The 27446-nt window shown below is 44.6% G+C and overlaps 1 protein-coding gene across 2 annotated transcripts in view; it reads left to right on the top strand.

The window, feature by feature from the left end:
• Positions 1-27446, top strand: part of C16H10orf90 (chromosome 16 C10orf90 homolog) — a 220956-nt gene that overhangs the window by 159802 nt on the left and 33708 nt on the right. For both annotated transcript variants that reach the window (XM_010599237.3, XM_023559818.2), the window contains exon 4: positions 792-1911. In XM_010599237.3, the coding sequence (XP_010597539.2) occupies positions 792-1911 (1120 nt within the window). The remainder of the gene's footprint in view (positions 1-791; positions 1912-27446) is intronic.

Consider the following 27446-nt stretch of genomic DNA (forward strand, 5'->3'; position numbering starts at 1 on the left):
CCTTTTTGATCAGTGAAATCACCTGATTTCACAGTCACAGGCTCTTCTGGGCTATTGTCCGTCAAGCTTGGGCATTTGATTTCCATTGTTCCTTCTCTCTGGACTTGGATTCCCATGATGCCAGGCAGCAGAGAGTCACTGAAATCTAGTCTAAACCAGCAAAGGGGCAGGACTGCTGGAGGAAGGGGTTGTTTGCTGCTTTCATGCAGCCGGGTTGACCCAATTCCCATGGGGAAACTCGCCCAGTCTCAGTCCAGCTCCAGGATCCCTCCGGGCTGCACGGCCCTTGGAGTCAGGCTGTGAACCTGTGCGCAGTGCTCCTACCCAGGTGGAGGTGATCGTTGAGATTTAGTGGCCCCACCCACACTTTTTCATAAGCAGCTCAGTGTTTCCAGCCTCTGGCCCTCAGCTGATGTCCAGGTGCAGTCAGGATGAGTCTTGGGTGAGGACCTTTGCGTGTCTTGGGCCAAGTTCCCTGGAATCTTGCTTGATGGCCTGGGAAGGAGGATTTACTACTGGTATTACAATGGATAAGGTGCCCTGGTGGTGCAGTGGTTAAGCACTTGGCTGCTAACGGAAAGGTTGGCAGTTTGAAACCACCAGCCGTTCCATGGGAGAAAGATGTGGCAGTCTGCTCTCCTAAAGGTTTACAGCCCTGGAAACTCTACGGCGGTAGTTCTACTCTGTCTTATAAGGTCACTATGAGTTAAATCAACTCGATGGCAAAATTTTTTTTTTAATTTTATTATGATGGACTGCTCAAATAATTGGGACCTTTTTTTCATTTGCAGGCGCCTTTGGCATCGCAAAATACAAAAATGATTTCATCCATATTCATTTCACAGCTGATTGATGAGAACAAATCAAGAGAAAAACGGGCGGTGGTGCCGGTGCTCCGTGCGGTTGCCCAGCCTCACACGCACCACGTGAAGTCGTCTTTGGCTGATCGGGGCAGTGAGGAGATCAGCCGGGCCCTGGCCTTCCTTCCTGGCAGGTTAGGAATTCAGACACCTTCAGATGTGCGAGGCTACAGGACAGAGCTGCCACCCCAGGAGGAGAGCCCACGCAGAGGTCGCCACAAAGGGTTTGCGTCCATCAGCGTCACCGCCAGGCGTGTGGGCCCTCCAGCTGGCACCCTGCTGTGGGAGAGCTCAGGAGACCCCCTGTGCACCCAGCGCAGGGCTGGGGACTCTGTGCACACAGACCCCTATTCTCTGGCCAGCGATGTAGAGCCAGGAGGGCCCCACAGACCGTTCACGTGCGCAGAGCTTTCCAGAAACGACTCTGGGGTGTGTCTGAAGGTCCCCGAGTGGCTGTGTGAAGGCCGTGAGTACTGGGTCACCAACAGGGGTGGCAGAGAGGACAACTTTTCTCCAGGCAGCCCGCCCCCGGGAAGGAGCCCACTGCTGTTCAGCTCCTGCGTCCACCTCCGAGTGTCTCAGCCGTGTCCAAATTCCATTTGCTACCTGGACAAGTCGCTGTCTGTCCCCATCCAACAACCTCCAGTTGCCAGCCCCAAAGTGCACAGATCCGTCCTGTCCCTCAACCTAAACTGCAGTTCCCACAGATCAACACCAGATGGAGTCGGCGGCCTGGCTAACGGAGAGCCAATGAGCAGCGCCCTCAGGCCTACATCTATGGAAGGAAACCAGAATCTTCTAGCCCGGAGCTGGAACCCAGGGCTACGGGAAAGCTACTTGGAGGAAAACCCAGCGTTGGCGCGGGCAGATTTGGGGAACAGCACATGTCCTTGGAGCGGCTTGCCCACCTTGGGAAATACAGGACTTGCGGGTGCAGGAATGAACCACGGCACCATAAAGAAAGAGAAAGAAGACCACAGGACTCTCTACCATGCCAGCGGCCACACCAGCCAATTGACCATCCACATCCCTGGCTGGAGCTATGCTGCAGGTGAGTGACCACTGACCCGCAGGAGTGGGGTCAGACACTTGCCTCGGGAGGTGGTGTAAACACTCGGCCACAATGGACGCTAAGTGGTTCCTCCTACATGCATCATCCCCACAGGCATTTATTTCTCAGGAGTCTTGCTTTGGTCTGCTCACAGTTGGCAATGGACACCTCAGTGCTGATGCCTGACTTAAATCAGTTTTCTTAGAGGACACATTTGTAGATTATGAAGGGCCACCCCTCAAGTTTTTGTTTTCAACCACAGCTCTATACTCTGTAATGAGTGTGGAAATAGAGCCCCAAGTGGGGTTCATTTAGGCTGTGCCGCCTTCACTCCAGGACAGGATGAGAAGGACAAAGTGCTGTCCACCTTCCTGAGGTTGTGTCGTTCTGTGGTGAACATCTGCACATTAGGAAGTATCTAGAATTCTGTACTCTATTTTTCAGATCAGATAGTTGATATTTATAGATAAGCCTTAGCAACCTGGTTAAGGATGGACAAAGCAACCTGGGAATTATTCAGTAGTTTAATGAAACCTCACACCTAGTGATTATCTTCACCTTTCAAAATACAGTCTTTCCCCACAACCATCAACTTTCCTCAAATGGTGAAAAACAAAGACAGTGTTGTCACATTGCTCACCTCAAGCAGACCCACGTTTAAAGTAGAGAACATGCAGCTGATGTCGGGGGCAATGTAAGAAAACCACCAGCTGTCACTAAGTTATCATGTGATTATCCAGGGAGTTGCAGAAACAAGGCAAATGCCATCTATTTATAGGCTCTTGCCACCTTTTTCTTCTCCTTTTCAAGTTCTTCAGCCTCTCTCTGCCAAACTGTTTTCACGTCAAAGTCGAAGGGCCCTCTTCTAGACTTGTAGTTCCCATTGACTGATTGGGGTTAAATACTTCATACACATGTAACCCAGCACAGAGGCAACAGGGTCTTCTCTCTAGTTGGCAGTTGGGGGTTTGCTGTGGTGGATGTCCCAGTCTGGCATTGAGGACACCACCAGGGGACCTTTCCGGGTTCCAAGACCAAAGGGCTTCGCAGATCACATCTGCTGCCTTGTTTCACAAGATTGACATATTCTGATTCTTTTATCTTATATCTACGAGTCCCAAATTGATTCCTATTTTGAGCCCATTGTTGAAGCCACTGTGTCATTCCATCTCGTCAAGAGTCTTCCTCTTTTTTGCTGACCTTCCACTTTACCAAGCACGATGGACTTCTCCAGGGACTGGTCCCTCCTGATACCATGTCCAGAGTACGTGAGACGAAGTTTTGCCGTCCTTGCTTCTAAGGAGCATTCTGGCTGTACTTCTTCCAAGACAGACTTGTTCTTTCTGGCAGTCCCTGGTATGTGCAATATTCTTCACCAATACCATAATCCAAAGGCATCAATTCTTGGATCTTATTCATTGTTCAGCTTTCACATGCACATGAGGTGAGTGAAAAAATCCTGGCTTGGATGAGGCGCACCTCAGTTCGCAAAGTGCAGGGGGCTCGCACATATCAGTGTTTGGGAGGATGGTGCAGGACTGGGCAGTATTTCGTTCTGTTGTACATAGGGTCTGTACGAGTCTGAACCCACTTGACAGCACCTAACAAAAAGAACAACAAACCTACATTACGATATTCCATAACGGAGTGTATGTTTGTGTGTTGTGTGTATGTTATAGACAGACAGACAGAGGCATTCGATCCCTGGGTACTGCAGATGGTTTGCACTGAACTACTAACCTAAAAGTCGGCAGTTTGAACCTGCCCAGCAGGGCCACAGAAGAAAACCCTGGCGATCTGCTTCTGTGAAGATTATAGCCAAGAAAACTCCTTGGATGAGTTCTCCTCTGTAACACATGGGGCCGCTATGCGTCAGAATTGACTCTGTGGCAATGGGTTATATAGGTCTCTCTCTCTAGATATATCTAATATAGAGGCCCTGAATGGTGCCAACAGTTAACTAAACAGTTGGTGGTTCGAGACCAACCAGAGATGCCTAGGAAGAAAGCCCTAGAGATCTACTTTAAAAAAAAAAACAGCCATTGAAAACCCTGTGGAGTCCAGTTCTGCTCTTGACATACCTGGGGTCACCGTGTGTTGCAGCCGACTTGACAGCAGCTGGTGTGTATGTATGTGTTTGTGTGTTTTGTGTGTGTAATACACACACACGCATTTTCAAATAGCTGTCCACCTCCTCTTTCCACCCGGATGATGCACGTCTTGGACTCTCTGTGCCGAGACAGCGACAACAGCAGCAGTATTCTGTGTCTCTAGTCTGTCTCCTAAGGCGACTCGGCTGGGATTTATTGCCCCTTCTGCCCTCGCCAGGCCCAGGCAGAAGTCCCAAGGTCAGCCGCCCCGGGGAACCCTTGTCTTCCTCAAGAGACCCAGACAGGAAAGTAGGCCTTACCCAGAGGCCAGGTTTCTTTCCTTCTGTGTGTAAACTTCCGATTTTCAGCTCTACTTTCTGCAAGAGACTCTGGTTTATGAATTAGTGACTTTCCACTGGGTGAAAATATTTAAAGATAACAGCAGTAAAATTGAAAATGCAGCATATACATAATAATTTTGCAGCACAATTTTTGTCCATTAAGGCTTTATTAATAAGAATGACTGTAAGACATTTTAAAACTATAATATGCATAGAAATGTTAAATGAGGTAATTAATTAATGAATGCTCTCGGAGATTTTTAAGGCAATTTCGACATGCTTTTTAGATTGATTAAACCACTGAAATGCCTCTGAATCCTGCATTTATTGGCAAGAAGAAAATGTAGGCAGCCGTCAGTGAGCTAAAGTTGAACTCCAGTTTAGTATTTAAAGAAAGTGCTTGAGACAAGCACTTCACGTTCCTTATTGACGAAGATTCCAGAAAATATATAACCCACATTGTATCACCCTCAAGTTGAAGCACATCTGTGTCTACTCTGTGTCTCACGGTGTGAAATAATAATTTGGATTTATAGTGCTTTCCACCAGAAGGTCTTTAAAAATAACTATAGCCAGATCTCAGACATTCATCTCAGAGGAGAGCAATATTCCCCCAGATTAGTTTTGGCTTTGACATAGAAAAGGTTTGTGATTGTGACTTTGTGAGAGACAACTCTTGTGATTTTCTTTGGTGAATAGTATAATTTTATTTCCCAAGGGCTGGCTTCCCTCGGACTAACGATACATCCCAGAGATTCACATGCCGTTCTCAATCATGTGGCCTCCTCCTACCGTTTGAGGAAAGAGATACTCTGAGAGGCCAAGGGAGTCTTGAATATCTTTTTTTAGAGTCGCTGACTTTTATTTTCTAGCTCAGTGAACTCAGACAAGCCACACAAACTCTCTGAGCTTTTTTCCCCATCTAGGTAATGAGACAAGGGAATGGGATTTGATGCTCTTGAAGGCCCCTTCAAACTTAAAAGAATTTCTGCTCTATTTGCCTGAGGTAGAGTTGTGAGGAAAGAGAGTCCCTGTGATTAGGAGTCCTCAGTCTTTTTTTTAGTCATAAAGCCCAAAGCCATGGAACCTTGGACTTTGCCATTTTGGACATGGCCCTCAGATGCATGTAAGTGTGTGTATGCATGAGCACACACGCACCCCCCCCCACACACTCGCAAGTACAGTCTCACACACCACACACATGCTCACACACCCCACCCCCACACTCCTGCTCACTCCTTCACTTGAAAACTAGTTAGCAGCTGAATGTATTTCTTCTCAGGGGACAAGAAAGCACCCCTGTCCTCGGCATAGAGCTCTTGCATGAAGTTTATAAGCAAAACTCTTCACTGACTCTAACTGCTACAGTCTGTCCTCTCAGAATCTACAAAATGCTTCCAGGGTGAGCCTGCTGACCTTCCATCTTGACAAAGCTTTTTAGCCTTAACGCAAGCGTTGCTCATTAAAACTCAGAGGAACTGTTTGTATTTTCCTGACTGAAAATGGAATCTTGTCTGAGGCATTCTTGACAACCTCCTGTGGCCACACGCGTTGTTAGCGATCTTCGTACTTCACAGTTACTGAACCGGATTTTTTTTTATCTGAAGGATCCCTACATACCTCACGAGCAGCATCCTCCAAGGCCATCTCATTGACATTCAGCCACTTGGTGAGTGCAGCCTGGGAGGCTCTACAGAGGCAAGGCAGTGTGAGTTCTCCCCATTAGGTCACTCGGCAGAAAGTCCTACAAATTGTATTCTTGAAGGGGCCCCCAGCACACGTGCCCAGAAAGATTCCTAGGATTGGTGAAAATGTCACAAACACTTCCTACAGCACAGACGGGGGCGCGCCCACAGGGGTGAAGCTTTGTGACAGGCAGGCGATACCTGTTCTCTCTCTTCAGGGGCTGAGGGTTTAGGAATTGGTTTCCTCTGTGCTCATCTCCTCAGTCCCTCTGGGCTTCGTCGTTTCATCTCTGCTGTTAGTAAGCATCCTGCTGGCATTGTGCTTGCTGGTCATTTACGGATATCCCTGCATCTGTTGTAAGAAAGAGTCTCATCATCGTCACCATTTTCATCACTGCTATGTCAATAAGCACAACACGTACTGAGGACCTGTTCAGTGCCAGGCCCTTGGCCACATCCATCCTATTCATTATTTTAAATGATCCAAATCATTCCATAAAGAGAATATCATCCCCATCTTCAGATGAGACAAATGAGGCTTGAAGGTTGCCCGAGTCCACGTGGCCATTAGATGCCAGAGCTGAGAGCAGCCCTGGGTGTTAGGCTCCTCATCCATTGCTCTGCCCTTCTCCTGACAAGCCCCAAGCAGAGACATGATGGTGGTAGCAGCTCTCTCAATGGTGGGACCCATCACAATCATCACTATTCAGGGTGTTGTTTGGAGACCGCAATGGACACATGGAGTAATACCAGTATTTGGTGGTTAATTACCTGGTGGACTTTATTAGGAGAATGAGCTACACAATTAATTTCTAATGGACCATAATAAGGCATGTCATTTGATGCAGTTAAAATTTATCGTCTCAGAAATCCTTTCCAGCCAGAAATCCAGTTCTTTTTTGTGTTCCTTGGGACAGACAGTACTGATGTGAATGGCTCTCTCCTCACGGGGTGTTGCATGCCTGAAACAACGTTAACTTCAATACATTACCTGTTGCCAACTTCATTTTGCGTTCCTGGCCTAGATCTGAAGAATTCCTCCATTCCCGAAGCCATTCAGATAGATGGAGCAAACTTTCCTGATTTTGTTAGATGCCTTTGGAGCAGAGACCAATGGACACACCGTTTGTACACGCCTGCTTTTCTGCAGTGGACCTGCTAGTTTGGAATGTCTCCAGTTAGTACCCAGGCTTCTGGTGGCCTTGATCTGAGAAGTCCACAGTGGAGTTTAATACCACTGGGGAACAAAGATGTGAATGGCTCCAGAGGAAGAAATACCTGCCAGATCACCAACTGAGTGCTGTGCCTACTGTTGTTCCCCTGGTCTGATCTGTCACGTGTGGGAAATGAGGTTTATTTCAGCAGGAAAGCACTCACACTCAAGGAAAAATAACAGGTGCAGTGCCCTGAAACAATCAATATTAATATTTTGATATATTTTATTCTATTCTTTTTCTATGCATACATATTTTTTCTTTTAAATAGTTGAGATCCTGGTGCATTTGTATTTTCTTCTGGGTCGCCGAAACTTAGCGCTGTATCATTCACTTTTTCCAATTACTAACAGTGCTTTACAGATAAACCTTCTATTGACTGTGAAACAGTGCTTTTTATGGTAGGCCATAGTTTGTCTAACTCTTCATTGCTGGTCATTTGAGTTGTTACTAATTGTTTACCTTTTGGAATAATATTAACGCGAACACTTGGAGTATGAAGCTTCTCTGTATGCTGGGTTATTTCACTTTGAAAAAAAATTTTTTTGAAATGAAATGTTGAAGTCAGAGTATCACCCTTTTTGAGGTTCTTGACACACAGGCCTGATTATGCTCCAGAAGAAACCTCGGCCAACTCTCCCGTTCTCAGAGCTGCGAAGCCTTTCTCCACATGCTCAGCTAAGATTAGGTATCGATTTGCAAATCTTCACAAATTTTGAGAAAAAAATGGCACCTTGTTGTGGTTGTAGTTGGCATTTCGATGAATGAAGGGTTCATTTCTCCCCATGGTTCCTTTTCTTGTCTTGCACCGCCATGCTGGCTGCCCTGATGGCCCTCCACCCCGGAGCTGCCTCTCCAGATCTTCGGTCACACAAGGGTTTCTCAGCCTCAGCACCGTTGACACTTTGAGCTGGGTAATCCTCTGTTGCTGAGGGTGAGTCCGTTCATTGTAGGGGTCTCAGGAGCATCCCTGGCCTCCACCTCGTAGATGTCAATGGTGCCTCTTCCCCAGGAGTGACAACCATAAATGTCACCGTGTATGGCCAGATTCGCTCTAAGGAGCACAATCTCCTCTGGCCGAGAAGCACTGGTCCACACTGTACCCACTGTGACTGTGAGCCGTCCCCACTCAGTAACCCTCCCACTCACCAGGCTTACAGAATGAAGCTGCTACAGTAGCGGAGGCCATCTGTGCCCTGAGCCTGGTGCAGCCTTCCACCTCGTCTCCCAAGTACTGGGACTGTGGGAAATACCGTAGCCTTTTTACGTGATGTAATTTCTACTTCATGGGGGTCATTTTGCTTCCTCCAGACTGCATGCTCCTTGAGGACAGGATCTGGGTCTGACTCATTGGCATGGACCTCTCCATGCCTAGCAGCCAGCCAGCCAGCCAGCGCAGAGCAGTCGCTCAGGACGTGTGCTGGGGCAGGGGGGCAGGTTATCTTGATGACCCAACAAAGCCCCCGCTTATGTCAGGATCCCTTAATTCACAACCAGGCTGTGGCCTTTCCTTTCTCAGCCGCCGCCCAGTGGCCATGCCCAAAACCTCCCTGGCAAGGAAAGGGTGGAGAGCCATGTGAGATTCACCATCAGGAGGTAGGTTTAAAAAGTAAAGTGAAAACCGTAGAATCCCCACTTGGCTTTAAACTTGAGGGGAAAGAAAAATCTCAAAATATCGCTTCCCGCAGGAACTCAAGGAGAAAATACAGGTATTGGTATGGAGTGAGTTTATTACCTTTCAGGCAGCCAATTTAATGTTCAAAAAGAGAAAACGTGATCAATGTGGCAAAATTATTTTGAATTCTCTTTTGGGGGTTTTGTGTATTTAACTCTCAGTACGTTTTGATGCGATTGTGTCCTTTTCCCAACATCTGAAATGTGATATTCAGACCATCGCCTAAGCCTGTCTCATGTCTACACATTGTTGGTTTCAGCCACCCTAACTAGCTCTGTGGAGCGGAAGGGCCTTTTTCTGTTCCTGAGTAACCCCCTCAGCTGTATGAATGGGTCGCAGTGGGTAGGAGATGGTCATTGCTTATTGGCCATTTGCACAGCTTGCCAGGGAGAGATGAAGAGAGATGGATTCCAGCCTGAAGAAGGCTGACTGGATTGCGCCCTGATGCTTGGCATCTGGCAACAGCAGAGTGATCGTCTGTGCACGAATGAGCAACAGTGATGAGCAGTGAGCTAGCAGGAGCACTGCGGGCCTGGGAATAAGACCCATCTGAGTTCTGCCAGTTCTCACCACGTGTCCTTTACGGGATGCCTTGCACGAGGGACACCAGGCAGTGCAGGCACACTATGGGGACTCTGCACATTTTGTGATTACAGTAGTTTTCTGTACCACCTGAGCTGTCTGCAGGAAGTCAGCTTAGACATGATCTTGGAAAGAGAAAGTGGTGGTAGCATGTGAATTCTTTGGGGAAGGTATTCCAGGTACAGATGACACCTGGAAAATAGAAAGAAAGAACAAATGAGAACTAGGTGATGTGTTTGGTTCCACTGACTCGATGAGTTTTTGTTGCTGTCCTAATAACCTTCATGTAGAAGCTCAAATCTTTCTAAAAAATGTGTTATTTTCAGCTTTGCCAGTTAAACTTTGGAGAATAAATTCATCTTAAAATACATTGTTAAAGTCATTCATTGTTAAATGAGGAAATATTTTTCATGTTGCTATCGTGTGTTCACTTATTTCCAGTGCTAGGTCATAGCCCTGTGAAGCCATTCCTACAGACGAAGTACCACGGGCTAGCTACGGGGATGCTAGTGATCTTACATGATTCGGGGGCTGTTATCAGAGAGTGTGGACCAGGTGTTCTTAACCAGGGGAGGTACCAGACCCCATATCCTCGTGCATCCAAATCTGTGCCTCCCTGGTTAAGAACCCTCTTTGGGAGGACAGCGTGTCCCTTCCGCTTGGTGTCTTGATCTGCAGCTATTTAGGGGTAATGGTCAGACTATTCAAGGTAGAGGGCCCAGTGAGGTTCTGAAGGCCAGGTGCACAGTACAGGTGTTCCCTGTGGAGAACATAGCCTGTGTCATGCTATGACAAGGTAGGAAAATCTGCTTCCTCCAATGCCAACCCTGGCCCACTCTGATTATTGTGATCGGTGCTCTCTGGGAGCATTAAGGCTTTAGCCTGGGTGAGGAGTATATAAATTGGCCCATTAGGCGGTTGCTGTCTATAGAATCAGAAGTTGAGATAAAAGGTATAAAAATTTCATTTTTCTTAACCATTTTCTCAGTAAGTTGAAACGCTGTATCATTTTGGCCTCCAGTAGCACTGTATTCATTTTAATCGTGGCTTGGTGTTGTGCCATAAGCACGGAGTCATTTGTAATGCTACCCAGTGCTGTTCACAGGGGAAGGTCTCCACTTTCCCTGTTCCCAGAGTTGCGCATCTTCTGAGCAACTCTTTAGTTTTTATTTCGAGCACTGGGACTCTGTAGCTTGAGACCCGTCCTAGCAAATACGTGGGATCTTATGGCAACATTTGGTTTGCAAAGCTCACTCCTGACTTTGTTCTATCTTACCCATGTATAGATATATAAATTAGCTGAAGTTTTTTTTTTTAAGGGAAGAAATACATGGTTTTACCTATAACCTGCTCACTCCCCAGACAAGCTCAGTGAAAAGGTCCAGACTTGCTGTTCAGTGAGGAGAAACGTAGTATCAAGTCCTTGATGTACATTTCAGCAGGTGGATGGCTCTGTTGTTTGCAGAAGTTAGAGGCTTTCTGTTTTTTTGCATATGGGTGGACCATATTTAGGTGTTTTAGTCAGATGGCCTGTGTAATAGTGAACAAATGACTTTGCGCTCTGCATAGATGTTACTTGTACAAAGACGGAGTGCCCCATTGCAGTTCAGAAATCATAGCCCGCGGAGCCATGCCAAGTGGAACATAGGTCCCCAGCCAGTGGAGTTTGGGAGGGTTGGTCCACAATACACACTGCAGAGCACAGCATTATGAATGTGGGAGGATAACTCACCTAGATATCAGGGAGAGTTGGTGCTGATGTAACTTGTTGTGACAAAGCCCGTCCCGGCCCCTTAGCTCTAAAGCCTACCATGGTTGTCGGCCCTACTGTCAGCACCACGCTCTCTCTCCAGGCCTGACATCATTCATGACAGGCTGCTTAGGAAAGGGTTTAAACGTAATCAGCGTCTTCTTCAATTCCTTTACTTTTCTAATGTTTGTTTGTTTTCTTCTTATTGAAAAAGTAAAACATGTGCATTGTAAAAATTAAAATATAGAGAAGCAAAAAGAGGGAAACAAAAATCAACCATCATCCCACTACCCAGAGATAACATTGCTATTGATGCTTTAGTAGGTGCTCCCAGATAGACTGCTTGGATTCTCACATAAATACTCACAAACACTCCTTAACTGTCCTCGCCCCTTCCCTCCCCTCCCCTCCCCTCTCCTCTCTTCCTCTTTCCTCCCATCCTTTTCCCTCCTCTCCCCTCCCCTCCCTTCCTCTTACCTGCCCTCCCTTCATTCTTCTCCCCTCCCCTGTTTTCCCTTCCCTTTCCTTTCCTTCTTAACAAAAAGGGGATCACGGAAACAGAAGGCATCTTTTTCTCAACAATGGACTGTCATCTTCCTTTTCATGTCTACACAGTCCATATATGATTTCCCTTATATGGATTTACTATCCAAAACCAAACCAAACACATTGCCATCGAGTCAATTCCGACTCACAGCGACCTTAAAGGACAGAGTAGAACTGCTCCATAGGGTTTCCAAGGACCAGCTGGTAGATTCGAACTGCCAACCTTTTGGTTAGCAGCCAAACTCTTAACTACTGTGGCACCAGGGCTCCAGATTTACTATAAAATCTTTTTAAAAGAAACCTTATTGTTAAATATTTAGATCATTTCCATTTTTATGACAATGTGTTGATAAATGTCCTTGTAAAAAAAATCTTTGTATGGTTCATGTGATTCCCTTAAACCAGATTCCCAGAATTTCTGGATCAAAGGATAGACACAATTTTAAGACTTTTTAATATAGATTTCCAAATGGCACTCTCTAAGTCGTATCAAGTTATGCTATCAATACATAAATACCAGTTTCCCTGTACATGCATAAGGATTGGGCATAGTGATTACAAAAATTTTCATGCCAGTTTGACAAGTGAAAAATATTTTATGATGCATATTTTTAAATATATATCATAATATATTTTTGTCGTAATATATATTTTATTATAAAATTAAAAATATATATCAATCTTCATTTTTTTGATAGCGAAGTGGAACTTCTGCATGTCTGTTATACATCTGTGGTCCTTATTTTGTAAATTGCCTGTTTATACCCATGCTCATTTTTCTTTAGGCATAGTTGTCTTTTTTTCTTTTGAAGTTTTTATTCATCTTACAGGTTTTTTTTTTTTTTTGTTTTGTATTTTACTTTTTAATGTTGTTTATGGGGATTTTTAAAACTTTAAATTTTAAATAATTTTAGACTTACAGAAGAATTTCAAAGATAGTACAGAGTTTTCATATACCCTTCCCCAGGCCACGCCTGATGTCAACATCTTATATACCCAGGGTTCATTTCTCTAAACCAGGGTTTCTGAACCTTGGCACTGTTGGTACTTGGGGACAGATATTTTTTGGTTATGGGAGCTGTCCTGTACAATGTAGGATGTTAGCTTCACCCCAGTTTCTATCCACTAGGTGTTAACAGTCCCTTCTCCTTTCCCCGAACTGTGACAACCAAAAGGTCTCCAGATACTTTCAGATATCCCCTGGGAAGTAAAATCATGCCCAACTGAGAACCACTGCTCTAGGCTAAGAAATTAAATGTTGGTACATTACTGTTAACTACAGACTTTGTTCAGATTTCACCAGCTTTTCCACTAATGTTCTTTTTCTGTTCTAGGATCCAATCCAGGATACCCTGTTGCATTTAGTCATCATGTCTGTTTATGGTAATTTTTGATCTTTAGATGTTTTTATTATCTCGATCTTTTTTCCTTTGTGCTTTCAGTGGGGCTTAGAAAGCTCTTTCTTAGCTTACAATCCCCTCCAGTATTTTCATCACATTTAAGTCCATAATCCCTCTGGCTATCTTTCCCTGTATGGTGTAAGGTTGGGATCGATTTTTCCTAAATGGTTTGCCAGTAGTCTACAGACCATTGATGAGATAAGCCATTATTTCTCCACTGGTTGGAAATGCCAATCATGTATGAATTCTCTTTTATACAAGGGTTTTCCTGACTTATACAATGGTTCCCTTTGAGAAATTTTCATGCAACAAACTCAGGTCCCAGAGTTTGTCTCCTGGCCTCTGTTTAAACTTAAACCCAAAGCTCTAGATGGCCAGAAATCAGTCGTGGCTCTTTGAGCAGCTGCATTTGTTTTCTAGTTTTCTTCTTGGCCTCTGAAGAATTTCCTTACATTCTTATAAGCTCAGCCATATATTTGAAATATGTATTTATGTTTACTTTCAAGGTTTTTAGTTGCTCTACATGAGGATTTTTCAGGTCTCCAATCTACCATGTTGCAGGAAATAAAAGATATCATGTATTTATTTTTTCCAGTAGAATTTTGTTGAGTTGGCCATCCATGAAAAAATAATGTTAGGATTTTCCTTGGGTTTTTAAAAATTGAATGTGTGAATTAGTTGAATTGTCACTACAATATTGTTTTTTCTATGCATGTACATGGTATGCCTCTTCATTCATACAAGTAGACTTAACTGATGTCTGTATTTTAAGATTCTTTTTGGCTGACATTAATAGGCTTTTTCTAACATCATTACAGCTTTAATCAAGCTATGAATCAGAGTGAGCTATTTCCCATATTAAAAGATTTCTGCAAACATGTGAAGTAACTTCCTAATATTCAGGTTGTATGGCAATGTTAGACATTTAGCTTGATTCCTAATTTTTCACCATTATAAATCAAACAATGAATATCTTGGTGTATAAAACTTTGACCACACTTCAGATTATGTTCTTAAGCTATATGACTGGAACATTTTTAAAGTTTTTGAGTCTTTATTATCAATTGCTTTGTAAAGAAGTTGCAGCGGTGTGCACTGCCATTAGCAGGGTACGAGAGTTTCTGGGTCCCTATATTCACTCTAGAATCAAGTATGTATTTTTTTACATTTTGCTAATTTGCTAAGTAAAAAATAGTGTTTTTGTTGAATTTCAATAAGGCAGAATTTTTTTCTAATGTTTACTTGCCATGTGTATTTCCTGTTTGGGGAATTATACTCTCCCTCCTCTTCAGCTCTTTGAGTGTTAGGGTTTTTCCTGGGAGTCTTTAACGCCTTGTTTCTTTCATGTCACTAGGGTCTGTGGTGTTAGTCTGCATCATTTGAGCTGGCGTATACCCATTGCCCACTGGCATCAAGTCAGTTCCTACCCATAGCGACCCAGTAGGACAGAGTAGAACTGCCCCAGTTTCCAAGTCTGTAATCCTTACAGAAGCAGACTATCACATCTTCTCCCACAGAACAGCTGATGAGTTCGAACCACCAAGCTTTTGGTTAGCAGCCGAGCGCTTTAACCACTGCACCACCAGAGTTAGTGTGTGTGTGTATATATATATATACATGTATATAATATTATATAAACCTGTTGCCTTTGAGTCGATTCCAACTCATAGTGGTGCTATAGGACAGAGCAGAGCTGTACCACAGTTTCCAAGGAGCGGCTGGTGGATTTGAACTGCCAACATTTTGGTTAGCAGCCAGGCTCTTAACCACTGTGCCACTAGGGGTTAAAAAAAAAAAAAAGAGTGACTCCTAAATCATCTGACTTTCTTTTGTACCTTTCCACCATTGTATTCTGACTTCTTTGTCTTTAGAGTATTGGGGTAGCTATGACAACATAAAATAATGATGGGTCTAGAGGAAATTGACAGATGTATCAAGAGACCTGAAATGTAAGAGTGATAACAAATTTAAAAGTTTTACTGGGTACAGAATACATACAAACTACTGTCCTTGATGCTATTGGGGACCCAGTGAAGAAGAAGATACTTTGTCTGTCCCAAGATGCTCACAGTCTAGTGAGAGAGAGAAAGGCAAACCAGAAACCACAAGTAATGCAAGAAGAGTCAAAGCTAGGCCTAGAGACCCAGCCCTGAGAACTGGTAGAGCTTCAGGGAGAAGATGGCCTTAGTGCTGAGCCTTACAAGGATGATTCTAGATGGTTCTAGTTGGGAATGGGAGAAGGACATCCACGGGCTAGAAGCAGCACCACATGGAAATTCAGAATGACTTGAATGGTAAATAGAACGTGTGCTTGGGTCACTGGGGTCTCGAAAGGCTGCAAGCAGAATATGGTTATGGAAAAGAAGTTTAAGACCAGGCAGGAAGGGTGATCCATACCCAAGATTTCAGACTTCCCTGTGGGTGTTGTGAAGCTCTCCAGGGCCATGATAAGTGACCATACTTGCATTCGATCTGTATGAAATCCATGTTTATAGAGTTAAAGCTAATGTCTTATTCTTAAGATCTATTCCAACTTTCTCAGGATTTCCTTGTAAAATTACATCCTATGATCTCAAATCACAAATCAAAAGCGTGCGTGCATGTGTGGACAGATTTGACTAGGCCGAAATACCACTGATCTCTCAGGCTCAGCTCAAGACTTGCAAATGAGCCTCCTGCTTTTCTCCTGAGCATCAGTGGAGTCGGCACACGAGGCACTGAATCCAGGATTAGGAGAGAAAGGACTGGAAGAGGATTTTTTAACATGATGTAATTGAATGTGAATCGTTAATTACATTATGAAACTGAAAGCACAAAAACCAGAGCCTCTGCAGCTGAGTTGAATTAGTTCCTCAACCAAAAGAAATTGAGTCCAGGTCAAAAGACGTGCAGGCCCAGAATGCTAAGTGTAGGACAGCCTAGCTCACTTCCGCTCCACCTGCCCAGCACGAATAGCCTTCCTGTGGCTCCACGCACCTCCCAGCTGTCCCTGCCTTGTCCAGAACGTGCCAGTCACATGCGTATCGCCACGGCAAATGGTCTCGCTTTTGTCTTTAAAAAAAATTTAAGAACAGTTTTCCAAGATATAATTCCCACACCATAGCTGCCTTGCACTGTGTTGCTTCAGCCAGCAGTATCTTCCAGAAGGGTAATTATAAAAAAACCGCATTGAACTTCCGAAGCTTGCATATTATTCAGCAAGCGTGGTGACTTCAAATTCAGAGTCCCTAAAACCTAAAACACGTTCCTTAACACTTTTTCCAGAGAAATTTTCTTCTTGGATTTTTTTTTTCCCCCTGCAAGGAGTTCTTGCAATGTACATGCCTTTCCAATCTCAGACAGAGTCTGATCATCTCATTTTCCCTAATAACACACCAGGGTTTGCTGTCTGGTTTGCATGGCCTGGCCTGTAAAGCCGACCTGCTGCTTCCTTCCTGAAAATTGCCCTCACATGGCTGGGCTGGTGGTCGTGTCGGTAATAAAAAATGTGTAATTTCAAATGGAGGGAAAACCATAGAGACAACTACTGGCTATTTAGGAAGTAAGTGATCTCATTCAAAGTGTAATTGAGCACTGTGCTTCCCTGCCTTCACTCTTCCACCCACCTGGCTTTTGTCTAATTTTCTATCCGTCTGTGCCTTTGCTAAGACAGAGTGCAGAGAAAGAAAGTAAAATTGGAATTGGCCAAGTTTGCCACTTAGTGTATGAAAGTTTCTTAGTGGAAAAGAGCAGGAGCTGATGTCCATGGTAAAACAGTTACAGTGAGATCTGTACATTTGAAATCTTGTTACAGTCCAGTCCCCTGTGGGTTGGCTCATAGCCCCACATTCCCCCACTTGTCTCTTTCAGCCAAATGGATTAGTAGCACCCACCGATATGGCGGCCCAGTTAAGGCAAACAGGCTTCCACTACCTTCCTGAGCAAAGAGCAAGTGATTCAGGAAAAACAAAAGGCCAGAAGAGCTCAAAAATGGCTCTACCATTTGAGATGTAGACTTTAGTCTCAAAATGATTTTTTCTTTCCTTGTGGCCATTGAAGATGAGAGAACCCAGACTCCTGTAGAATACCATGCTCTTGTCGTCGTACAAGTGAGAACAAAATTATCTCCAGATTTAGGACCCCTGAGGGTGCAGGGGAACAGTGGGACGCAGACCCCAAATTCTCATAAAAAGACCAGACTTAATGGTCTGACTGAGACTGGAAGGACCCTGGTGGTCATGAACCCCAGACCTTCTGTTGGCCCGAGACAGGAACCATCCCAGAAGCCAGCTTATCAGACATGGATTGAACTGGACAGTGGGTAGGAGAGGGATGCTGGTGAGGATTGAGCTACTTGGATCAGGCGGACACTTGAGGCTATGTTGGCACCTCCTGCCTGGAGGGGAGATGGGAGGGTAGAGGGGCTTAGAAGCTGGCAAAGTGGACACAAAAAGAGGGAGTGGAAGGAGGGAGCGGGCTGTCTCATTGTAGGGAGAGTAATTGGGAGTAGATAGCAAGGTGTATATAAGTTATTATGTGAGAGACTGACTTGATTTGTAAACTTTCACTTAAAGCACAATAAAAATTATGAAAAAAAAATTATCTCCAGACTTGAGGAACTTACCCTCTGTCACAAATTTACCAACTCGCCCACTCTGTAAGGGGCAGCTGCCATGCCTATTTCCCACCATTGTATCCTCAGCTCATAACAGGATGCCTGACCATAGCAGGTGCTTAAAAGAATTTTGAGTTATTGAATTAATGTTTACCCCTAAGAGATGGTCAAAAGTCCTCTGGCAATGCTTTTAGATGGGGATTCAGTATTTCTTTTATTTTTTTCTCTTTTTTATTGTGCTTTAAGTGAAAGTTTGCAATTCAGGACAGTTTCTTATACAAACACTTATACACATGGTTTTACTTGACCCTAGTTGCTCTTCCTATAACGTGACAGCACACTCCTCCTCTCCACCCTGTATTTCCCACATCCATTCAACCAGCTCCTGTCCCCTCTGCCTTCTCATCTCACCTCTGGACAAGAGCTGCCCACATAGTTCCATGTGTGTTCTCTAGCTAAGAAGCACACTCCTCATCAGTATTATTTTCTGTCTTATAGTCCAGCCTAATGCTTATCCTAAGGGTTGGCTTCGGGAATGGTTTTAGTTCTGGGCCAACAGAGTGTCTGGGGGCTGTGTCCTCTGGGGTTCTTCCAATCTCAGTCAGACCATTAAGTCTGGTCTTTTTACTAGAATTTGAGTTCTGCATCCACTTTTCTCCTGCTCCATCAGGGATTCTCTGTTGTGTTCCCTGTCTGGGCAGTCATAAGTGGTAGCTAGGCACCATCTAGTTCTTCCAGTTTCAGGCCGATGGAGTCTCTGGTTTATGTGGCACTTCCTGTCTCTTGGGCTCTTATTTTCCTTGTGTCTTTGGTGTTCTTCATTGTCCTTTGCTCCAGGTGCATCTTAGATGGCCACTTGCTATCTTTAAGACCCTAGATGCCACCCACCAAAGTGGGATGCAGAATGTTTTCTTAATACACTTTGTTATGTCAGTTGACCTAGATGTTCCCTGAAATCATGGTCCCCAGACCCCTGCCCCTGCTACTCTGTCCTTCGAAGTGTTTGGTTGTATTCAGGAAACTTCTTAGCTTTTGGTTTAGTCCAGGTGTGCCAACTTCCCGTGTATTGTGTGTTGACCTTCCCTTCACCTAAAGGGAATTCTGTATTTCTCATTTCCTATTATCTGGTAGGTAAGTGAGTCTTCTGGATTTTACTGGACTCCTCATGGGCTAAAAGCCCTTGCTAAAGATATGAGCCATCATTTAAATGATGTCAGTCACTTGGCAAATGTTTCTTGAGTGCCAGGCATCATCTCGGTGTTCAGAAGCCTGAATTGAGCAAGACAAGCTCCCCGTTCGCCTACAGCTTACTTGTTAGTGGATACAGATGGACAGCAAATAGATGCATCATGAGACATTTCAAGTGGTGATAAGAGCTTTTGCAGAATGCTGAAATCAGGTGGTGTGATCAGGTTGACTATTTGTTGCCTTCTTTAGATGTGGTGATCTGGGAAGGATTCTGTAATAAGGTGATGTTTAATCTGAGATCTGCATGCTAAGAAGGAGCCTACCTTGTGAAGATAGAGAGGATGACTATTTTAGGAACAGCTGGGGAAGAGTCCCTGACATGACACAAGGACATAGTTGGCAGATTCAAGGGACAAAGTTAAGTCCAGCACGGACGAAGAGCAGAAGAGACAAGGGAGAGACCATTTGAGCTCAGGGAGGTGGGCAAGGGCCAGATCATATCAGGAGAAATTTGTAATTTAAGGTGGATGGAAAGCCATTGAACGGTTTTAAGTGGAGAATTGCAAGGATCTGACTTACATTTTCTCAAGATCTCAGTAGAAGCAGAAAAGTAGACGAAGCAGTAAAGCCATTGAGATGGAAGGGAATGGACAATTGGCATTGAGTGGTATAAGTTGAGATGGGGAAGTGTGGATGGGTTCGAGATATGCTGTAGTTGGGTAGAGTTAACAGGGCTTGCTGGTAGATTCCACGTGGAGAGAAAGGAAGGAAGGAATCAAGGTAACTCCCGGGTTTGTGATAAATAACTCATTGAATTTAGGGACAGGACAGTTATCTCCAAACCCAAACCAAGCCTATTGTCATTGAGTCAATTCCAGCTCATAGTGACCTTATAGGACAGAGTAGAACTGCTCCATAGGGTTTCCAAGGCTGTAAATATTTACAGAAGTAGGCTGTCACATCTTTCTTCTATGGGGTGGCTGGTAGGTTCAAACTGCTGACCTTCAGGTTAGCAGCTGAGCGCTTAACCACTGCACCAGCTGGGCTCCTTGAAAGTTAGCCCAGGCCCTGTCTAATCATTTAATGATTATTTTCAGATTAATTGGACAGCGAGCAGGTCATAAAGGCTGTATATTCATTGGTCGCTTGGTAGAACCTTCATGACCAGACAGAGATTTGATGTGTCTGTGAGTTCCTAAGAAAACCCTGGTGGTGTAGTGGTTAAGTACCACGGTTGCTAACCACGAGGTTGGCAGTTCAAATCCACCAGGTACTCCCTAGAAACTCTATGGAGCAGTTCTACTCTGTCCTATACGGTCGCTATGAGTCGGAATGGACTCAAAGGCAGTAGGCATTGGGTTTGAGTTCCTGAACTGTGCACATAGTTGTGGCCATGTCAAAAGATGACTGTAAATTCACATCATGGAGAAAGTACCCTAAACAACTAAAAGGCCCTGGATACGAAATTAGAAATGTTAAGATTAATGGAAGACTGAGCAAATTTAGACAAATTTAGAAATTTCTTAGAAACTACTACGCTTAGGGGAGACAAGATCAGACCAGAAGTTCATTTTCCGTGTTGCTGTTTAGAGGCATTTTGAGTTTAACCCATGGTGCTGTTAGTATATTGAATGGTATTTACATTTTGCCACTGCCTTTTCTTTAAACATGCAACTTTAAAAGGATGTTTGTGTTCTTAAGTGTGATTTTATTATATTCAAGAAGCTTTTCTTTTAGCCTTGCCAACCGTAGTTACAGGTCAATAATGGAAATCATTAGGGACGTAAAATTCTCCTATGAGAAGCTTTCTTTACAGTAAACTTTTCTAACATATAGCTCTTTAGTTGAGCCATAATAAGGATCATTCCATAGTCTACTAGCCAAGAAACCCTTTTAGCATACTGACCATCAAAGGAATAAAAAGCAGAGCCCTGAAACTGTTAATATAATGAATTGGAGGGTTTCTCATTATCCCGTATCTAAACCTGCCTAATGACAAGCTATCCACTAAGATGATCAAGAAGATACTCGACGGTTCAGAGATGGCAGTGAATCTCTCTGGTTCCCTTTTGTGTGTGTGTTTTAAATCCCAAATAGAAACAATACATATGTTTTCCTTCTCCACATTTATTTTTAGAAAATCTGGAAGATGGAATGTCTCTCAGTTCAGCCACATGCCTCCCATTAGCCTTAATGGGATAAAGGCATCTGCATGGGGGAAGAAAAAACCCTCAAGTACATAAATAAGAGCAGACCCGTGGCACGGAGGCCACCCCACTCAAGGACACAGCTCACGATGTCACTGCACTCAGACTCCCATGTGGATTAGTTGGGATCGACCAGCCAGGGCCCCTTTGGTGCTCGGCACCCTGCAGTGTTTTCCTGGCCCATGTCTTAGTCCGCAGATCTGGGTAGAGCAGGCACTGCAGTGGTTGCTGGGAGATCCCAGACATTTCTGATAGAACAGGCACCTCACTGCGTCCTCTCCCCCAACTCCGGTGTGACACCAGAGCTTGTCTCATTGAGCCTGGACTTTGCTGAGAAATGAGCACAATTAGTAATTAATTTTAATTCAACCTGAGTGTCCTGAGCCCCAACTCTGTGGAAGGCCCTTTGTAAGGACCACCCACATCAGAAAAAGGCACAGCTCTTTCTCTGTGTGTACAGCCTTATGATAAACTCAAATCCATTGCCATCAAGTTGATTCTGACTCATAGTGACCCTATAGGACAGAGTAGAACTGCCCCCATAGAGTTTCCAAGGCTGTAAATATTTATAGAAGCAGACTGCCACATCTTTGGTTGGCAGTGAAATGCTTAACCACTAAACCACCAGGGCTCCTTAGTCTTGTAATTAGAAAGGTCCAAATATTCCTATTCATAGGTTGACCTTAGAAGACTGTGTGTGTCACACCCCTCCTTGCCTGATGTAGGGTGTAGATTTATCCCAAACCTCACTACGTTTCTCTTGCCACGCCCCCGCCCCCACCTCGCACCCCGCACAAACATTTGTATCCAGGTAAATCTATCTAAAGAGGTCAGGGCATCTTTGGAGGTGAGAAAGGCTAACAAACAGCTGCCTCCCTTCAGCCCATCTTTGAGGTTCACGTGAGTCACCACCACCGCAACGGCTCTACTTTCTTCTCTCTCCTCTGCTCCCCAGCTGTCCCAGCCCCATTCCAGAGCCCCTCTCAGGCCCAGGATGACTACCAGGTTTGCCCCACCCAAAAGACATCTCTTATCCCCCAACAAAAGACGGTCATAATGTCCACCCACATTGGCCTTCATCTCACTTCATCCAGGAAGTTTGTCAAAATGGGCAGGAAATAGCCGTGTCTGGGCGTGGGGGTGGGAGACGGCTGAAGAATTTAGCAGACTGTATTCCTGCCTCTCTGTCTCCTTGGTCTATCTTTTGTTTTTCCTAGACGTGAAATAAAGAGTCTAGCCATGTCGCTTAAGGATCATATTGTTAAAGTTATGCCTTAGATGTAGGCCCTCTAAAAAAAAAAAACAAAACTATCGTCGTTGAGTTGATTCCGACTTGTAGCAACCCTAGAGGACAGAATAGAATTGCAATGAAGGCTTTCTGCACAGCATGTTGCTTTCTTCTGAGTTCTCACATTGTCCTGTTGTCTCTTTGGGTGGCAGGGAAGCTATTATCCCCATTGGGTAGGTGAGTCATTTGAGGCCAGACAGGTTGAGTGACCTGTCTAGTTGCACGATTAATGGGAGACAGACCAGGTGGCAGTAGATCCCAGATCTCTGGGCCTGTCATTCAAATTCTTTCCAGTGCTTTCCGTTTTAATGTGAAATACAGAGAACTCTTTCTGAAATGATGTCATGTTACAAATTTGGCCACCTGAGAGAATGCCTCACCATGCCCACTCTGGGTCAGCAGAGCAGACCTCAGTGGAATCCTGGGTGGCTGATAACCGCCTCTGTTCATCAACAGATTGATGAACCCGTAAACCATACTGACATGCATGGGGTGTCTTAGTGCATATGGCATGGGATTCTACAAGCATGTTTGTGCCATTCCTGCTGAATCCACAGATGCAGAGATAGCCATATTACAGAGTTACTGAGATCCAAAGTTCATCTGTGCAAAAACTGCTGCTCTGTGAGGAATTTTTATTAGTCTAAAAACAAATGACCATTTAAAATGCTTTATTTGAAATAATTCTAGGCTTACAGAAAAGGTACAAAAAAGTACAGTGCTCCCCCCAATGTTAACATGTAAGATGTTAACAATGACCATTTTAAAAAAGATTTTTCTTAAACAAATTAACAAGCACCCATCAACCTAGGACGAGCTGCCTGGTTACATTTTTAAAGGGTGCTGTACAGCTTTACAGCCTGACCCAGACTGTTTCTCTGAACGGTGTCACGATGGGAGCAAAGATGGCCGGAGGTCTGGCAGAAACTGGGTGGAAGCGAGTGTGAAATGTGGGCTGGCTTAGCTTCCTGAGAGAAGCTTTGGGCCACTCGACTGAGGCGTCAGTTTAAAGAGCCCAATGAAAACTGTCTACTGTGTTTTTTCCTACGACTTTGAAATTGAGAATAAGTAGGATATTCCGAGCCAAAAAAGAGGGGCGGGTGTGAAGTGGGAAAAAATTGTACAATTCCCTGCCAATGGTGCAAGTTTATGTAAAACAACGCTCAACAGTGAGTATTAACTGAACAGTTAAAAATGTCAGAAGGTGGTTATTTCCTGCCTTAGTCACCATTCGACAGCTAGCAAGAATAAAATGCATGGGGCCTCTCTCCCTTCCCTATTAGGCATTGGTTCAGAAAAAGTATAATTTTTAGGGATTTTGCCTCCTCCACAATGCTCTAAAACAAGTTTCAATAAGACAGTGATAAGTTTCCTTTCAAAAGGGAGCCTTCCCTTCCTTAGGGCATGGGGGAGGTACTTTCACGAGACAGGAATATTCACTGTAGCATTACGAAACACAGTTTAACATATTTCCGTTATTCCATACCTAAGTGATCTCATGGGGGAAGCGCATAAACTAAACATGTTTTGCTTCTTATGAATTACTCTCAGCAAAGAGAAATAAATAACCGAAAGGGAGTGGTCAGAAAGCAGGGTGTTCGTCTGCTGCGACACCACCTGTTTATTTCACTGGGAGACAGTGGTCACTTGTGGGGGAAGGGACATGAACGGACGTTGAACGTCAGAGACCGAGGCCTAGAAGCCGGTCACTGCCTCCTTTCCCGCTCATCCTGCACCCGCCCTGCCCTGACTCTGGGCTGGATTTATTCTCAGTTGCTGTTTTCATGTGGCATGCACTTCTCTTCAGGGGCCCTTGGGAGTCTCTCCGGTTCTGATTTTCAAAAATAGTTCTTCAAAGGGCGCCCCGCGCTTAGAAGATGAAGCGCACTAGGCCACGCGTTCCAGCTGAGCTGGGGCTGACATGATTGAGGTTTGTAAAAAAAACGTCTGAGGAAACCAGAAAAGTGATGTCAGCCAGGCTAGGGAGTGCTCGCGCAGCCCGACAGCCCTGAGAAGGGGAGCCCAGAGCCGCTTCCATGGGAATCTCACAGCCTTGGAATTCACTTCCTTTTCTGACATGGACCCCTCAGAGGTATTTATAGCTTTCCAAAATGGGGTTTCCAGATCTTGTAGTAGAAGTAGGGTCTGAATGAGCTGGAGGGGAACTAGGACCCAGTGACCTGGCAGAACAGGAAGGGGTGTTGCTTGTCAGGCAAGCCTGTCTCCTTTCTGGCCCCTGCCATATGGCACCAAATACCCACAACCCAGAGGCGGGGGAGCTCCTTAGACCCAGTTTCCTGAAAACACATGGACATTGAATACGTGTTGAAAGACAGATTGAAAGGGGGCCTTTTCACCCAGAACTCTCGACAGTCTGAGATCCCTAACTTTAAAGCTCCCACTTTGATACCCAGTCTTTGATAACCTATATTAGCATTTCCCATCTGTTCTTTAATCCTGTTCATTCTCTTCACAACTTGGAGTGAACCAACCAGCTCCTGATGTAAGTCCGGCGGCCATTTAGTTAAGGTCAAAGATTTGCTTCTTCCAGCCACCAGTGGTTTCTATCCTCCTCCTAACTGCATTAAGTGTATGAGTCCCAAGTGTGTCCCTGAGCCCATTTGCTACTCGTTTTGATACAGAGGAAACACAGGAGGTGCTCAAATTATTGCCAGGAAGCAACTGTGCCATCAAAGATGACAGTGTCGCCATCACCGAAGGCAGCGCCATGAGTGTGTGTGTATGTGTATAATGTTTGTCAGTTGATGTGCAAACATTCAGAGCTCAGAGTATGGGAGTTGTTGGGGGTGTTGTTCCAAAGCATAGGAAAGTCAAGAATAGGAAAGATGAGCGCTGCCTGTGTGGACTGTCCAGGGCCTTCTAACCAGGTGTCCACACCAGAAAATCAAAGCAAACCAAGCCTGTTGTTGTAGATTCCAACTCATAGCGACCTTATAGGACAGAGTAGAACTGTCCCATAGAGTTTCCAAGGAGCAGCTGGTGGATTCAAACTGCTGACCTTACCAGTCAGGGTTAATTAAGGCTCTGATTAAGCCTTGATGAACCCTCAGGATGCTGACTCACTCGGGTTCAGCTGGAGCCTTTCAGAATGAACAGGAAGTTTTAGTCTCATTAGACAAGTTTTGTGTTTTGCTGCCTTCTAGCTTTCGAAATGGTCTTCCCATATCCCTCTGACCAGCTTCATTAGCTAGAAGAACCTGCTGGACTTTGCCAGGCAGCTCTCCATGTGGGTTCATTCATTGTTCAGTGATTGGGACCGACCAGAACAGGTGACAACATCCTCAGTTCAGTGCCACAGTCAGAACTGGCTGTTCGGTGGGCTCGCCCCTGCTCTGCAGAGTGAAAATCAGAATGACACCCATCCACTCAACGGCGGGCTCACTGGCCTTATCACCTCCTCCTTAGATCCATCTGCCTGCCCATGTCCTACTTGCGGAGAGAGGGCAAAAGCAAACCAGCTGGCGATACCCTGCAGGCCTGTGGGCCCCTTGGCAAGCGCCCTCGGGTGAATTCCTAGAAGGGGATTGCTGGGTTGAAAAATAAGTGTACGTGTGGTTGTGTTGTTCTTATTGTTAGTTGCTGTCAAGTCAGTTCCAACTCACGGAGACTTTATGTGTAACAGAAAAAATGTTTTGTTAGGTTTGCCAAATTCCCTCCAGAAGAAAAGTATGAGTGCCATTTCCCCGATAGTCTCCCGGCAGGAGCGTGCTGTTCCACCTCTTCACTTTTGCCAGGTGTGGAGTGGTGTCTGAGTTGTTTTATATTGCAGTTCTCTAATGAGTGATTTTGGCCATTTTGGCATATGTCTGGGGGCCATTTTGAATTCTTTTTCTGTGAATTGTCCATATATTTTCCCCATTTTTCTGTTGGGTTTTCGGGCCCTTGTCTCTCGTTATGTATTAGGAATATTAACCCTACCTGTGGTGTAGGTTGTGAATATTTTCTCACACTTTGTCAAATGTCATTTCTTTGTTTTAAAGTGTTTTTATCATGCAAATGTTAAAACTTTTATGCTGTTAAATTTACCAAGCTTGTCTCTTCTTACTCTTGGATTTTGAGTCATAGTTAGGCAGCCCTTCCCTACACCACAGTTAAAAAGGAATCCCCCATGTTTTCTCCAAGGAATTGTATGTTTTCATTTTTTACATTTATAACCCTGATCCATTTGGAGTTTATTCTTGCGTATGATGTGAACCAAACCCAATGCCATCGAGTCGATTCCAACACAGCAACCCTATAGGACAGAGTAGAACTGCCCCATAGGGTTTCCAAGGAGTGGCCAGTAGATTCTAACTACTGATCTTTTTTTTGGTTAGCAGCTGAGCTCTTAAGCACTGTGCCACCATTGCCCCATGGTGTGAAATAGGATCTAATTTTATCTTTTCTGTAATGGCAGTGGTGGCTCGGTGGTAGAATTCTTGCCTCCCATGTGGGAGACCTGGGTTCAACTCCTGGTCAAAATACCCCATTCACAGCCACCACCCGTCAGACAGTGGAGACATGTGTTGCGATGATGTTGAACAGATTTCAGCGGAGCCCCCAGACTAAGATGAACTAGGAAGAAAGTCTTGGCAATCTATTTCTAAAAATTAGCCAATGAAACACTATGGATCACAATGGAGCATTGTCCAATCCATAACCGATCATGTGTCCTGGCCAACTAGATGACAACTAATAACATCATCTTTAAAACTGGAGTTATCTTTTCAGGAACGGGAAATTTTTCATTTTGTCAAGTCTGCTTTTGGGTCTTCTAGGAGTATTTTAAAAAATCTCCTCATAGGCTTTGCGTATATTTTGCTATATTTATTCTCATGTATTTTATCCTCTGTGCTGCTGTCATAAATGGGGGGTTCTCTACTGTTAGGTCCTCTAACTGTGTAGTGCCTTTTTATATGAAACCTGTTGATTTTTGTATGTTAATGTTATGTCAGGCTATTTAACTGAATTATTT

The sequence above is a fragment of the Loxodonta africana genome, chromosome 16 (assembly GCF_030014295.1).
Source record: "Loxodonta africana isolate mLoxAfr1 chromosome 16, mLoxAfr1.hap2, whole genome shotgun sequence".
Lineage (NCBI taxonomy): Eukaryota > Metazoa > Chordata > Mammalia > Proboscidea > Elephantidae > Loxodonta > Loxodonta africana.